The sequence below is a fragment of the Ambystoma mexicanum genome, chromosome 2p (assembly GCF_040938575.1).
Source record: "Ambystoma mexicanum isolate Mex_15411 chromosome 2p, UKY_AmexF1_1, whole genome shotgun sequence".
Taxonomy (NCBI): Eukaryota; Metazoa; Chordata; class Amphibia; order Caudata; family Ambystomatidae; genus Ambystoma; species Ambystoma mexicanum.
Genome location: NC_090923.1, coordinates 25,985,780 through 26,002,058, shown reverse-complemented (window position 1 = coordinate 26,002,058; position 16,279 = coordinate 25,985,780). Strand labels below are relative to the sequence as shown.

Below are 16,279 nucleotides of genomic sequence, written 5' to 3'. Positions count from 1 at the left end.
GGCCCCTCCTCAGGGGCCTACGATTCTGAGCTCTAAGGGTAGCTGACACATTGATGTTACAAGAAGGTGGAACATCTGTGAGGGTAACCTACCATCAGGGGTAGGGCAAGCTCACTGTAAGCACTGTCACTCACTGGTTACACCACCAGGGGCAGGGCATGCTCACTGTAAGCACTGTCACTCACTGGCCACACCACCAGAGACAGGGCAAGCTCACTGCAAGCACTGCCACTCACTGGTCACACCACCAGGGCAAGGGCAAGCTCACTGCAAGCACTGTCACTCACTGGTTACACCACCAGAGGCAGGGCAAGCTCACTGCAAGCACTGTCACTCACTGGTTACACCACCAGGGACAGGGCAAGCTCACTGCAAGCACTGTCACTCACTGGTCACACCACCAGGGGTAGGGCAAGCTCACTGCAAGCGCTGTCACTCACTGGTCACACCACCAGGGGCAGGGCATGCTCACTGCAAGCACTGTCACTCACTGGTCCCACCACCAGGGGCAGGGCAAGCTCACTGCAAGCACTGTCACTCACTGGTCACACCACCAGGGACAGGGTAAGCTCACTGCAAGCACTGTCACTCACTGGTCACACCACCAGAGGCAGGGCAAGCTCACTGCAAGCACTGTCACTCACTGGTTACACCACCAGGGGAAGGGTAAGCTCACTGCAAGCACTGTCACTCACTGGTTACACCACCAGAGGCAGAGCATGCTCACTGCAAGCACTGTCACTCACTGGTCACACCACCTAGGGCGGGCAAGCTCACTGCAAGCACTGTCACTCACTGGTCACACCACCTAGGGCAGGCAAGCTCACTGCAAGCAAACTGTCAATCACTGGTTACACCACCAGCGGCAGGGCAAGCTCACTGCAAGCACTGCCAATCACTGGTTACACCACCAGCGGCAGGGCAAGCTCACTGCAAGCACTGTCACTCACTGGTCACACCACCAGGGGCAGGGCAAGCTCACTGCAAGCACTGTCACTCACTGGTCACACCACCAGGGGCAGGACAAGCTCACTGCAAGCACTGTCACTTACTGGTCACACCACCAGGGGCAAGGCAAGCTCACTGCAAGCACTGTCACTCACTGGTCACACCACTAGGGGCAGGACAAGCTCACTGGTCACACCACCAGTGGAAGGACAAGCTCACTGCAAGCACTGTCACTCTTTGGTTATTATGGGGTGTTGGATCTGGTAATTGAGGAGAAGCAAAATGTTTGTCCACCATTGTTTTTTGCTGTTGTAGTTTTTAAGTAAAGGGGTGCCCACATTCCACATATATTGTTGTCCAAAACTTTGTTACTCCTATTTATCAGTTGGAACATGAACACAGCGCCGCTTCTTATGTGAAATTATGGTGGAGCGCCTGCTGCATTAATCCTACAGGTCCTTCACCCAGACACTTACCAAAGGTAAGTGTTTTTATCTGCATTGGCAGGAAGGAGAACCCATCAGTAGCTGCACATCTTTTTTCAACTGCACGTGCCCCATGTGTAGAGTTTCCAGTGCTGCCGGGTTTCTTTTCTGGTTGCAGACCGGCATGGTTGGGGCTGGACCATTCCCATCCCCTCTGTGCTTCGTGCAACTCTGTCCCTCAGACCCTGAAGTTGGGAGAATCTCTAAATCTGATCTGTTCATTGTTTCTCGATTGTATAGCACCCAGTAGGGGAACACGTCCTCCTCCGGTCATGTACATGGAAAGAACTGAAGACCCTGCTCTTCGTGGAACACCTCACTGAAAAATAGGGATAATAGATTGACGAGACGGTCCTTCCCCCGCCACTAGTTAACACTTCCTATATTGTGCAGCGCACCATTGCTTTTTAGCCATATAGATCACCTACATAGTTAAATACATGGGAGGGCCTGAGTACTTACTTTCGTGTTCCAGTGGCACACCTCAGTGGCAGAGTTTCTGAGCGGCTCTGATGGCACTTACACTAAAGTGACATTCATGTCTGAATCAAGGTGGGGTTCTGAGTTGCCAGCTTCCCGGCCTGATATCCGCCCTGCGGTTGGGCACTATGTCAGACCTTTACTATACTGGCTGGGGCCACTACCGGGGCGTGCACTGAGCCTCCTACCAGGGTAACTGATTCCTCGAAGTCCAATTCTGGCTGATGTTCTGAGGTGCTTTGAGCTGAAGCAGCCTCGGGTCCTTTTGATCCATTATGCACCGCTTATACTCACCAGACTCTCGTACGGTGCATCACTCTATTTAAGAGCTGGCATCAAGGTGCTTGCAGGAACAGATGACTCCGTCTTTTCTTTACGCTCTAGGTCAGGGTTTAAGCCCCTTGGTGGCGTGGTCTGCAACCTGAGCAGGCAGCGTGACTTCCCTGGTGCATAGACTAGATGACCCCTTCATGCAATATTTTGTGATCCTATTGGGTAACACCACCACGATTTGTCCCTCTTTGGGTCCGCCTCTGTTAGAAATATTTGCCATAGTAAACAACAAGTAGTGCCCTCTTTATACTTCACGGAGAATCATCGATCTGTCTTCTGAGAAATCTCTGGTGGGACCTTCCTCCCCGGGCCTGGCCATTTCATTCTCTTCCTCTTATGTGGAAAGTGATGAGTACATTCAGACTCCATCATGTTGCCTCATTCTGATCCCCCCAAGATAGTGAACAGATATTGCAATTCAGATCTCCTCCTCGTGTCCAAATCTCCATTTCTTCCACACCCAGATACACTCTCACAAAGTAGGGGACCATCTCTGCACACACCCCCTCAATCAATGTCCTTGGCAGTATGGTTCCTGGGAGCCTATCGTATGCGCACATGCCACTCTTGGATAAGAAACTCAAGGGTTAGAAATATGGCCAGAAAGTCTACAAGAACCTCAAATCATTGGTAGAACCTCATCCATTTGCTATGCGGTTTTACTCACAAGCAAGGCCAAAGGCATTAGCTCAGCCCCTGTGTGGATGCAGTGCTGTCGTGTATATCATGCCTCTACTCCAACTGTGAAATTGCCCATCCTCCTGTATACCTCCATGTGGTGTTGAATGCTTTGGTTTGCTACGCCTTAACGGCCATGGCTTTTTGAGATCAAAAACGTGCTACTTGATAGATTGCCCCTTTGGTCGCCATAAATTCAGCCACAGGGATCAGCGAGTTGGAGGCCCTCTGTTCAGATGACGAAAGTGGCCCTCCATATCCAACCCTCCTATCATCCAAAGGTCGTAATGAAGTTCAATATCAGTCAGGTGATCGCTCTTAATGTTTTTTTCTGCATTCATGGACCAAGCTGAAAGGTCTTTGCATAAACAGATGTTAGTAGCCCTTAAATTTGTGGCCTTCAGCGGTCATTCTCCCGGAGTGCAAGTGACTGCATTTTCTGTCTCACGTTGACTAGTCTCCTGCACCCTACAGTGATATTCCTTGTGATGTATTCAGTCCTGCAAGGGGATGCATGTGCAGCCAGGGAGAATGCAGCATCTCTTGCTGTTCTAGGGTATGTTCTGCTTAAGGATATCTGCCGATCGGCTGCGTGGGCCTCTCTCCAGGTCTCTAGTATGCATTCATCCTTGGACACCAGGAACAGATTTGCTATTAAATAGGGTTCTTTCAGAAGCTGGAAACCTCCCTTTCACTAATTAGTCATTTAGGCTTTCCCAATAGTATTGAGAAAAAGGGACAGGACATAGTAGTGTTTAGTCCATAACTCATATTCCTCGATACGTCCCTCCATCCAACCCCATTATCAAAAGACCATCCTACCGATAAACAAGATGAAAATGGCAAGTGGTTGGAGGTGTGGAAAAAGTGTGACAAAAAGTACCCGGCGAGATAGCACCACGCGTGGCCCTCTTTTTGTAGGCTATTGCGCAGAGTGCTCCAGTCCCGCCTCTTCCTGTGGATCGCATTGTAATAGTACTGAAATAAGAGTACACGAATCAACAGGGTGAGGAATTTGTAGCCAGAGGGTGTAGACATATGGTAGTTCAAACAACCTGCAGCTGGCCCTGTGCTACCAAATCCTGCTTTCCTGTCAACAAAGATGTTGTGCCTGTTCCCTAAAGGTGCAAACACAGGAATTCCAGTGCATGTGCACAGTGGATCGATGTGGTAAACATGCACGTCTCTATTTCCTATCAGTTGGCCCCCACAGGGAGAACTATATGATCCATGTAACATTGTGTGCAATACTGGGGCCCCTTCCTTCCTGGTGTAACGTGTTCTTATTTCATTGGTCTTCGTATAAAGACTGACCAGATAAAGGGACAGCTCCATCTAGATAGACCTTAAACATTGTGTTCAGGCAGCAGATTTGGTTCAAATGTTTAGATATTCATGTCTAACTCCCAGCTTACAGTAAACCATGCCTTTGCACACAGCACACAGGTCAGAAACCCCTTGCTTTCATTTTCTGCCACTGCTTTGAACAGATCTGGTTCTTTTCACTGGGATGCCAAACAACCTCCCTTCCATGGTGGTGTTAACAGAGTGATACATTTGCTCGGCCCTTTGACAGAGAGGGGTCTGTCTCAGTGTGCTAGTTGCTCTGCCTGCTCATGCATACAATGTTTTTTTTTGTTTTTTTTTGTTTTATTGGTTAAACATATTTAAACCTTAAACATTAGTTCATTACTCCATTATTTCATTCTTTAGTTCATTTTCATTCAGTAGAACCATATCCATAGTTTGCTCCCTCAACTGCACCTTGTCCCATCAATTGGCCAGAGGTAGTTAATGAAGGAGTTATTTAAATAGATCTAGCTTGCCTCCTTAGAATTAGAATTATCTCCGGGACCAATATCCTCTTCCTCTTGGTCCAAGTTTAATAGTTCAACAAATTTTAATGCGCCAAGGGTTCTGCCAACCTTATCAACGGTCAGGAGCCGTTCCCAGTATTCTTCTTCCGTCTCCTCAGTGAAGTAGTTCTCCCTTTTTGATTTCAAGGCCGGGCAGGATAGCATTACATGTCTGATAGTTTCAAGTTGGTCTTTAGTTTTGCAGAATCTACAATATGCAGTTCATTTTTCAATTTGCCTTCTTTTCCATTTTACCTCTCTGCAGTGCCAGATGTTAAGTCTGCAGCATATCAACAGATCTCGGTAATGGTGAGATGGGAATTTCAGCAGTTAGGGTGGTAGCATATTCAAACCTTTTTTTGCCAGACAATATTATGACATTGATTTCTTTTCAATCTTTGCTCCTGTGTTTTCTCCCAGTCCTTTTCCCGGATGGATCTTTTGGCTTTATCTGGGTTTTCCTTTAAGGTGTCTACCGAAAGGTTTGCCTGTTTCAAGCTAGCTTTGCATCTTCTTTTCCAATTTCGAATCATAGTATCCTCATTTGGTACTTCCCTCTGCATTAAGATTTCAAACGGCTTGGGTGGGTTGTCGAGGATACACTTTCTATACAAGGATAGGGTTTTCCAAAGAGCAATTGAAGCCACAGACTGAAGCCTGAGCTCTGTTCTTATGAGCTCCACCGGTAGCGATGTCGGAAGGCGCAGGATCTTTCGCCAAAAGTAGGCCTCACATATGTTCCAGACTTCCCATCTCAAGGCTAAGAGTGCTTCAGCACCATACGTGATGACCGCAACCACTTTTTGCTTGAAAAAGGTTACTATTGGAGTTAGGGAAAATTTGCCATACCTGCGACGTAAGCAGATTCCTTGATTTGTCAGGGCCGTTAGTTTTTCCCGAATCAATGTATAATGTGCTTGTTCGTTACAATTTCTATTTATCATTATCCCAAGATACGTTGCGGTGTCCACTTCCTTCAGTTTTTCATTTTCCAGAGACCACGTCTGAGTTTTTTCTGCAGATTTTCTTCCCTTGCCAGATCTCATGGTTAGGATCATAGATTTCTTGATGTTGATTTTCATGCTGTTATCTTTTAGATATTTATTGAATGACTCAATCCGTCTTTGCAGGCCTATAGGCGTCTGGTCTACGAATACCGCGTCATCCGCATATAGCATCCACGGTATCACTCTTCCGTTTACCTTCGGCGGGAATGCACGAATCTGCTCTTGGGTAGTCTTCATATCGGCCATATACAATACAAAGAGGAAGGGAGCTAACGCACATCCCTGTTTAATTCCCCTGGAGGTTTTAATCTTCCTAGATAGCCCTCCGTTTCCTGTAATTTGGACCTTGATTGAGGTATCAGTATATAGGGCTTGGATGGCTTCCAACAGGACATCCCCACATCTTCAATTTTGACCACAGACGTTCTCTATTTATTCCATCGAAAGCTTGTTCGAGGTCGATGGAAGCTAAATAGAGTTTTGTTTTCCCTGCTAAAGTCTTGGCCTTCAGCAGGTTAATCAAAAACAAATTCAGAGCGGTACCTACTCCACTAACGAAGGCTGTTTGCCTTTCATCCAAGATTTTAGCCTGGGTGGCCCATTTTTTTAGATCCCTTAATAGAAGTGATGCAAATAGCTTGCCAATTGAATCTAGGAGCACTATTGGCCTGTAATTCCTGGGGTTTCCCTGATCTCCATTCTTGTAAATCGGTACGATGTAAGCCTCCGTCCACGTGGTTGGTATTTGTCTAGCTTTTTTAATTTGTTGGAATAGAGTATATATTAGATCAGCCCAGTCTTCACAATTTTCTTTCAGCAGCTTGTTGGAGATACCATCTGGGCCTGCTGCTCTGGAAGTACTGAGTTTCTTAATTAGAATTACAATGTCATCTCTATCAAATTCCAGCGCCCAATGTGTGTTGTCGGGCCTCTCATTTATGATTTGTCCCTCGGTTTCTCCTTCATATAGTGCAGTATAGTGTTGGAACCAATTTTCCTCTGAGACTTGGTTAATTCTTATAGCCGATTGGCTACATTCCCTGTTGTTAAGTAGGTCCCATGTACTTCTAGCATTATTCGTTGATATTGCAGCTAACATTTTCTCGGCATCCCTTTGCATTCTTAGATGACGAGTTGCACGCAGCCAATTTTTATAGTTTAGGCGACACTTCTTCAGTACTTCAGGTTTCTCTATACGATTATCCTTTTTTATACATCTGAGCTCTGCTCTATATTGTTTTCGCTAGTCACTAGCTGTTCATCATACGCATGTTTTTTTTTATTTGCTTACTTTTGGTAGGGTCATACTTGATCTCGTAGGCTTCCAGTAGCCATTTATACTCGACCACCTCCTCATCTTTGGTTATTGCATCTTTATAACCCTGCACCAATTTTGGGATTATCTGGTTTTTTAGTCTAAATCGGTTTCTTCCCCATGACACCTCAGTTTCCATTGATCTTTCACTCGTTATAGTAGACCTTATTTCCCAGGCGAGTTCAATGGCTAGCAGACAGTGGTCACTACTTGTTTGTTTAATTATTGTGAAGGACTTTATCCACTCCAACGTGTTTCCTCCAACGAAGCAGTAGTCAAGACATGCTCCTGATTTTCCACTGTGCCATGTATTTGCTCCCAACAAGTCTCCTTTTGTCTGGCCGTTTAACATCTTCATCTCACGAATTCTCATTTCCTTCATCCATGTTTTTTCCTTTCCTAGTAGATGTTCTGTTTCTTTAATTTTACCCTCTTTGTCCAGCAATTTGATGTTTAGATCACCATTTAATAGTATCAGCTGATCTTTCTCCTCCGACTTGGATTTATCAATTACGTTCATAATTGATTTTAAGTAGCTCACTAGTCCTGTCATATTTTCACTCCAATAGGTATTTATCAGAATCATTTGTATCACAGTTTTCATGTCATCTGCTTCAAGTCTTATTTTGAGTATTTGCACGTGTGGATTCGGTGTGTGGTGTTCTAACACTTTTAGTGGACTGTCCAGTTTCTTTAGTATCATGAGGCCTCCAAATGGTCTTCCCTTTGGTCCCTTTCTGGCCAGGTTTATGTACACTTCATAGCCCTCACACGTTGGAGGTTCTCATAGCCATGATTCTTGAATTGAAATGAGATCATATTTGGCCAAAAAGGAACTGTCTTTAGAGAGCAGATGTTTAAATCCTCTAGTGTTCCATGAGGCACAGAGGACTGGCTTCTGCTGGCTTTCCTTACTCTATTGTTTCTTCTTAGAGATTAAGGCGTTTGCCATCCATGACCAATCCTTTTCGTTGTTGTCTACTTTATTTGGCTTACTTTTTATCCTCTTTGGGTTTTCCGAATTGTCCACTGTGGACCTCAAGGTTTTCATTGCCTCATAGCTTTTTTTTGTTGTTGCAGGGTTTCCTTTTTGATTTTTCCCCCCTTCTTTTCCTTTTTTGACCTTTTCCAATGGTGTCTCAGCAACTGATTTCATTTTTGTATGCTTTTTTTCTGTCGCCGCTGGTTTTTCTTCCTTTTGCCTAAAGTCATCGTCCAGATCCTCCAACCGAAATCCCCTTTTTTTTAGGGTGTCACTCGCCGCCAGGAATTTCTGTTTGGTCTTATTGGAAGACAGATGTAGAATGACTTGGTCCATCCCCTGTTCCTTCGGGAATTCAACTATGTTTATACCTTCAGTTGATATCGTATGAAGTTGCGAAACTTGATTGCAGAGCTCCATCACGTAGCTCCTATTTAGTACCACCCTTTTGGGTCCATTTGCAGCGGTTTCTAGTTGCATATAGCACCCTTTAAATAGAATGGATTTCTTTGTAAGTGGTAGAGGCAAAACTTACTTTTCTTAGCTTCGATATGCTTATTATCTTTTGTATCATTTTTTGGTTTTGGACTGGGGCTATCCTGTCTCTTTCGTTCTTTCATCCCTTTGTTGTCCTGTTGTTTTCTTTTTTGTTCCAGGGTTCTGAATTCGACAGGTTCCTTTTCTGTGTCAGGTTCTCTTATCAATGGCTCCAAACTTCTTCCTGGATTCCCGATGTTTTTCGGGACAGTCTCTCGTTGAGGCTTCAATTTCTTATGGTCCTTAGAATTTGAGATTGTATCTGTGGTGTCCCAGTTGTCTATGGTTTGCCATTCTGATAGACTGATACTTTCCCAATCTTCTTCTTCGCTGTTATTATCCATCATTTCAATTTAATCACTCAGATTTGCTGGCTGTTCCTGATCATCCCATTTCTCTTCTGTTATCGCATTTTCGGGATCTTTTATCTCGCTCACCTCAATATAGTCTAGCTCACTCATCCTCAGTTCTCTTCTAGGCTTCTTTGCGCACTGAATATTTTCTCTTCTCGGTGGCGTTCTTAAATTCCTCAGAAATGCCCTTGATCCATTGACTTTGCGTATGAGGGATTCATTTTTAGATTTTTTTCCCTTTTCGTTTGGTTTTCTGGTTGCCTCTTTTTCCTTTGGCTGGACATGATCTTTAGGCGTGGCCCCTGCAAAGATCGCAAAGGAAGATCGTTCCGGTTGGGTTAAGGTCGACTGGTTATTTGCGCTCCCCACTCCCTTTTTCACAGAGGGGATCAGAATCACATCGTCCAATTGTGACTCCTTTTGTTTGGAGGGGGCATTTGCGCCCTGTTTCAATTTCATTGGACCTTTCCCTTATTTGAGTTTTGTTTCTGACAGCTCTCCATCGTTCCACTGTTTATGGACACTTCTCATCCATTTGCAGTCCTCTAAGACTGCTTCCATCAGCAGGGATTTGTCGGTTGCATCTCTTCTTGCTAGATCGCTGAGGCGACTCTGCCAAAGTTGGGTTAGTTCTGCTCCCTTGTTTATTAGTATACTCATACTCTGCAGAGAGGACTCCATCAGAACGTGTGTCTCTTTTATTTGGATATTGCTATTAGTCACCTCTTGTACAGAGTCTTTAATTGCCTCGTATAATTTTAAGAAGGGGGCCAATGTAATATTTAACGAAGCTATGATCACTTTTTCAATATGCTCCATATCCTTTTCTCTTCCAAGTTTACAGGCTTCAGTTATTGCCCGTTGGATTTGATCATTTCCTGATTCTCTTGAGCGCATATAGGCTTCTTCCGAGGTTAAAGAGCTGGTCATAGGCCTTGCTGTCTGTTCCTTACCAGCTGCTCCTTTTGGAGTTAAATCTTTCACGGTATCGCCTGGTAAGAGTATGTTTCTCTCCTCGGAGATTAGTGTTTGGGTCTCTTTTGTTGCTGTTTTATTTTCTTGCCACTTAATCGATGATGTAATCGAATCCTCGGGCAGAAAGGATCTCAATGCTGCTTGTTCTTTGTCCAAAGCTTCCATTTTCTCGTTTAGCATGCAAAAACTCTTTCTTTTCTCTCTCTCTATTTTCCCGTCAGTATAGTTAAGTCTTGCATGATTTTATTTGCAAGACTTGAATTACTCAGATTCGCAGGTATTGGGTCTGAGATTTCCTTGGTAATACTTTTTCCTAAAGAAGTCGTCCTCTCCAATTGGGTCCTGGCATAGTCTCCGTCATATCCAAGGGTATGACCTGTTTTATTTATTTCATTAGGAGGCTTTGCAGTTGTTAGAGCTTCCTCAATTCAGATACAATCTTGATTTCTTTTTCCCAAGAGACCATGGCTTGCATAATCTTCCCTATAAGGTTGAAAGATATCAAGTGGTCCTCGGGCTATCTCTCTGAGGGCAGTATGTTGAGTCTTTTTTCTCCGGATGGTGGACTCCTGTAGGGCTTCTTCCATTTGCCCCAAATCTATCGCGTCCCATTGACCTCCATGTTCCCATGATACATCTAATGGTTGATGTTCGGTTGTGGGACTTTCTGTAACACAGCTGGGATCTTGTATAGCTAGCTTTAGCATTTCTTTTGGTCTCAAATCTGTTGTCACCTCAGGTGGGTGTTCGTGTAGGGCGGCCCATTCCCCATCTTGAGAGGGTATGGTCGATTTTGAATTTCTGGTTAAGTCACCATCATTCTTATTAGGGGGGGTGCTGCTCTTCGCTGGGGCTAGCCATGGTTGAATCCGGGCTATGCAGATTCTCCCTCGCCCCCGATTCTGATCCTGTCTCCATGGCCTCACCTTCAGTGACTGTTCTCTGATTATTTAGAGTTTTTCCAAGTATGTTTGCTGACAATAAACTAGGCTTCCTTGGTTGACCTTCAGACTCTTTCACTGGGATAGGATCATCTCTTATTACAATTACATTTGATTCACTGCCTGTTTGTTCCGCCGCTTCTTCCTGGAAAGTGTCTTCTACGGCCGACTCAGGTATTATAGGTACTGAGGGTGATTGTTTTGATATTTCTATAACCATAGGGATGGTACAAGCCATGGGTAGCTCAGGCGAGTTAGGGGCCAGCCGCAAATTGCCGACCTTTCCCGCCAACGGCAGTTGATTTGTCTTTTCTGTGTCCATCTGGCTAGCTCCCACTGATAAACTCTTTCGTTTTTTTGTACAAAAGGGTAAGCGGCTCTGTCATAACGTTGCTGTTTTCTGTATAGGCTCCGGGCTCCCATTTACCTCTGGGAGGGATATAAATCTTTGCCTTACCTGCAAACGGGTTCGCAAGCCCGTTTCTTGTAGATCCATGATGGCAGGAACTGACTTCATTTTAACCGGGGCCTCCTTGTTGTGCCAGCCAACTGGGTAGAGTTCCCCGCAAGCTCACAGCAAGCAGCCAAACAGCTTAACAGCTGATTCACTCCACCAAAACGATGCCCTTTGCGCGCCGGGCTTAGCGCCACAAGGGTGCCTGGCTGCAGAATTTGTATCACTGCCTGTAGGCGCCACTGGGGGCGGGCAGGGGGCGGAGCCAACTAGCGCTATGGCGCTCTCTCCTGTTCTGCGTCCTGCAAGCTGCCAGCCGCGTGTCCCGCAGCACCTCCAAAGTCCTCCAGATGCTAGCAGAGGGCAGGTGAGGGGGGTCGCAGCCACATCTTAACAGCTGATTCACTCCACCAAAACGATGCCCTTTGCGCGCCAGGCTTAGCGCCGCAAGGGTGCCTGGCTGCAGAATTTGTATCACTTCCTGTAGGCGTCACTGGGGGCGGGCAGGGGGCGGAGCAAACTAGCGCTGCGGCGATCTCTCCTGTTCCGCGTCCTCCAAGCTGCCATCCGCGTGTCCCACAGCACCTCCAAAGTCCTCCAGATGCTAGCAGAGGGAAGGTGAGGGAGGTCGCAGCCACAATTTAACAGCTGATTCACTCCACCAAAACGATGCCCTTTGTGCGCAAGGCTTAGCAATTGTCTTGGGCATAAAAAAAGCTTGTTCCATTGGATGCTTCCTGCAAGGGATACAATGTACCTCCCCTGAAGGTCTGTAAAAAGCTTGTTCCATTCAATGTTTTCTGTGAGGGATACAGTGTACCTCCCCTGAAGGTCTGCAAAAAGCTTGTTCCATTCGATGTTTTCTGTGAGGGATACAGTGTGCCTCCCCTGAAGGTCTGCAAAAATCGTGTTTCATTCGATGTTTTCTGTGAGGGATACAATGTGCCTCCCCTGAAGGTCTGCAAAAAGCTCGTTCCATTCAATGTTTTCTGTGAGGGATACAATGTGCCTCCCCTGGAGGTCTGCAGAAAGCTTGTTCCATTGGATGCTTCCTGCAAGGGATACAATGTGCCTCCCTTGGAGGCCTGCAGAAAGCTTGTTCCATTCGATGCTTCCTGCAAGGGATACAATGTACTTCCCCTGGAGGTCTGCAGAAAGCTTGTTCCATTGGATGCTTCCTGCAAGGGATAAAATGTGCCTCCCCTGGAGGTCGGCAGAAAGCTCATTCCATTCGATGTTTTCTGTGAGGGATAGAGTGTACCCGTCATTAACAGGCCCGTTGTTTGCATGCTCCCCATTCCCATTGAGCCCCTATGGGGGCTCAAATGGGAATGGTGATGGACAGGGTCCGTGTTCCCTGAATGGGGAAATACCGGGCCCTCCAAGGTCCGAATGGCCCGGTATTTCCCCATTCAGGGAACCCGGGCCCGGTACCCGGAATGGGGGTAGCCATGCCGCAAAAAGCGGCATGGTTACCTCCTTATCTCTTCCTCGTAATGAGGCCCATAGTCTGACAGACTCTAATGGTTTGTGAACTGTATTAAAAAATGTAAAACCATGCAGCACAACACTAACATTTCATAAATGTATCAGTAATAGGATCTGAAATTATGGAGTAGAAGTTAGACTCAGTAGTTCACTTCTGATTCATGCATAACAGTAGCCAGAACAATGGCAATAGTATACAACCACATACATAAAGCTGCCTGCACCATTTACCAAAATATGTAGTCACCTGGTCGATAAACAGATTGTTTAGAGGGGTAATTCAACAAAGGGATGGCCAGTTGATGACGGTATTGGGGTAAAATGACAGTGGCAAGCTAATTTGCTCGCACTCTCTTCATTTTGGTTCTGGTTTTGGTTTTCTTTTCTAGAAAAAAAGGCAGGAGTTTTCCATTTCCAATCTCCAAAAGGGAAGTACAGTTTCACGTATGAAGAGGCCGAAGATGGCTGTGCTGGTGAGGGGGCTTCACTGGCAACTTTCCAGCAGGTCTCTGCGGCCCAACAGGTAATGTATAGCAGAAACGTGTGTACTCTGGTTGTATACTAATTTACCTTTTCACAAATGATCTCGGGAGAATTGACCTCAGGAGATTTGACCTAATTTAGAAGGTCAATTAGGACATATATGCGGGGGGAAGCCCTCAGCACTCCCCACCCAATCCAAAACCACCTGCAAACCCTCACCCAATCCCCTTATATTATTTATAATCCAAAACCAACCCAATACATATATAAAATAACTACAATAATATAAAGGTCAATTGTGCAGATGGTCAATTAGGACCACTATAATTAGGTCAATTGTGGTGCAAAAGGTCAATTGTAAAAGGTCAATTTGGGTAATACCGTGTACTCTATGTGCAAAATAAAGAAGGAGTGGCTGCAAAGCAGAGGAACGTTTTCATCTAGGATATGATTACATGAATTCTTTTTAGTTCCTTAACAGTGTTGCTCAGTAAACCAGGGCTATCCCAATCCAAGATGGACGGAAGAGTCCAGAATTATGAGGCTTCAGAATGCACAGGCAAATTAGAGCACTGGAAGGCAGTCTCTAAGTGCCTCATCTGTAGTACTGCGAGGAGGCTGGCCCTCTGGTCATTGGCCTAGCGTTTGTCTAACAGTCTCTGGCTTCAGGGGACAACTTCTGCTTGAGAAGATGGGGGCTTCAGTGTTCCCAACAAGTGCTCAGTCAAATTAAGAAGTGAGGCTTCAATACCCTTTCAGCGCTCATCAGTACATGCAGCCTGTCCCACACCGTGGGCTATGTTAGTCTGAGGCCCCTTCTCTCCTCAGAGAAGCTCTTCTCATACTTAACTTTCAATGAACAGTTTTTGAGAAAAAGCTGAGGGCCAGCACCCCCATAGGCAGCAATCCCTTAGTTTAGGAGTAGCGTACCTGCAGCAGTGTTTCCTCCGCACACATTAAATACTAAGTGGGGTCTGGCAGAATGGTCCACAAGTGAGCAAAGTGGCATGCGTGTGACACTAAGGTGCCCTGCGGCAAGTGTTTCTTCGTGGGAGTTGCCAAGCCCCCAGTAATGAAGACACTCATTCTTTGGCAAGCATATTGTTTAGTGCAGAACATCACTGGAGACATGAAGACACTAACCACTCCCATAGGTGTGTCTGCAGCTACTTCATCACTTTGTGAACAGGACACTTTTCACGGGATAAGCTTTCCTTAGTAGCGCAGATGCAACAGTCCTTTTCATAGCCTACTTCCACCAGAGTCACTAGCTGCTCTGGAGGCCTCAGTCATTAGATGAATGGATGCATCTTCACTGCTTGTTTACCACAATATACTGAGAAGCAAGCCACACTATACCAGGTACGAAATCATGCTCAAATACCACTCGGCAAGGGAAAGGAACAGCAGGGCTGGTCACTTTGAGATACGTTTAGGCTCAGAGTTAGGTTGTAAGCTTTTCATATCGGGAACAGAGAGTTAATGGCTCACAATCGTTGTCAATCTGCAACCTCACACTCATCTTCCCATTCTACTCAGTCTTCTGATGCGAAGGTATGATGAGAAGACATGTCTCAAACGCTTTCAGACACTTCGAGGAGAGCGGGTAATGCATGCTCCAGGGGTGGGCATTAGAAGGTACCACTCCAGAAATACTTACCTTGTGTTGTGTTCCCTTTCCTTGTGTGTACATCTCTTTCAGACTCATAGAGGGAATCTGTTATTTTCCTGGGGGTATTTTGAACACAGCAGAGAAAACAAATTGCAGGAATGCTCTCTCCGGTCTGTGGGGTTGGAATCTCTTTTGGAAACCACAGCCGAGGACCAGAACTTTGTCATACTTGCCAATTGTTCGATAAAAGTGGTCAAAAAGCCCAGACCCCTTTAATCCTTTAACTGGGAGGAGGATACTTCAGAGACAATGCAATTGTCTTGGAAGCAAGACAACACAGAGCAGCCAGGGTTCTAAACCCAGTCCCGCGCTTAGAGCCTGGACTCTGGCATGAAGCAGGATATAAGACCTCTATTTAATTTTGAGTTTCTCTCCCTGTTGTGGAAGTTGCTTTCTAGATGATAGGGATCATCATTGTTGATCCCCTTGACCCCCCCATTGCACAAAGAAATAGATTTATTCTACTCGTATTTGATTGTATGACTAGGTATCTTGATCCAATCCCTTTGAGTTCTGTGGCTGCATGATAGTTGCTAAAGCCCTCCTGGATATCTTTACACATGTTAGATTTCTTGAAAGGTTGTGTCTGATAGGGTGACCAAATTCATGTTCCACTATTTGAAAGCCAAGTGGAATCCATGCTCTCCACCACTTACCGTTTCCTTGCCTCGACGAGTATACTCGGGATCGTGTCAGAATGTCCTAGTATGTCATCATGTCAAACACCTATTTCCGTTCTTTTTTACTTAATCTAACTAAGGAAATAATGTATCTTCTTGGTCCAGAAGAATATCTCCCTTCTTCTGGACTATTGATCAGGGTTCCTGGTTACAAATGTCTTTAGATGAAATACAAAGTTCGTAAGTGACAATATTGCTGACTTGAAACACCATTCCTTATTGCTCATAGATAGTACCCGCTATTGGGTTCCCTGGAGAATGACTCCCTTCTCCAAGCATCCTGATTTGTCACTTTCTCAACACCTCTTTCCCTGGTCTCCCTTAAACGTCACAATGCCAGCGGAAACTTCCCCCTTCCCCTGGTTACTCTTAGGTTACACAGTTCTTAGGGCTGTGGTGGGTTGCCTCCCTTGTCCTGGCCTTATTTAGACTTGTCTGAATGGGTCCTCCACCCAGATTTGGCTTCCTCTTGGCTTTAGAAAACCTGGTTCACTACCCTGCGAGGTCTTATTTTGCATATAACAACTCTTCGAGGTTTGCTTTACTAGATGGAGGTCCCAACCCCATACTTGGTTTCCTCTTGGCTTTGGCAAACCTGGTTCACTATCCTGC

General features: G+C 45.6%; 1 protein-coding gene across 1 annotated transcript in view; it reads left to right on the top strand.

Moving 5' to 3' along the window:
- Positions 1-16,279, top strand: part of STAB1 (stabilin 1) — a 1,160,316-nt gene that overhangs the window by 979,774 nt on the left and 164,263 nt on the right. Inside the window, exon 61 of the mRNA XM_069643183.1 lies at positions 13,222-13,355. Within this exon, the coding sequence (XP_069499284.1) occupies positions 13,222-13,355 (134 nt within the window). The remainder of the gene's footprint in view (positions 1-13,221; positions 13,356-16,279) is intronic.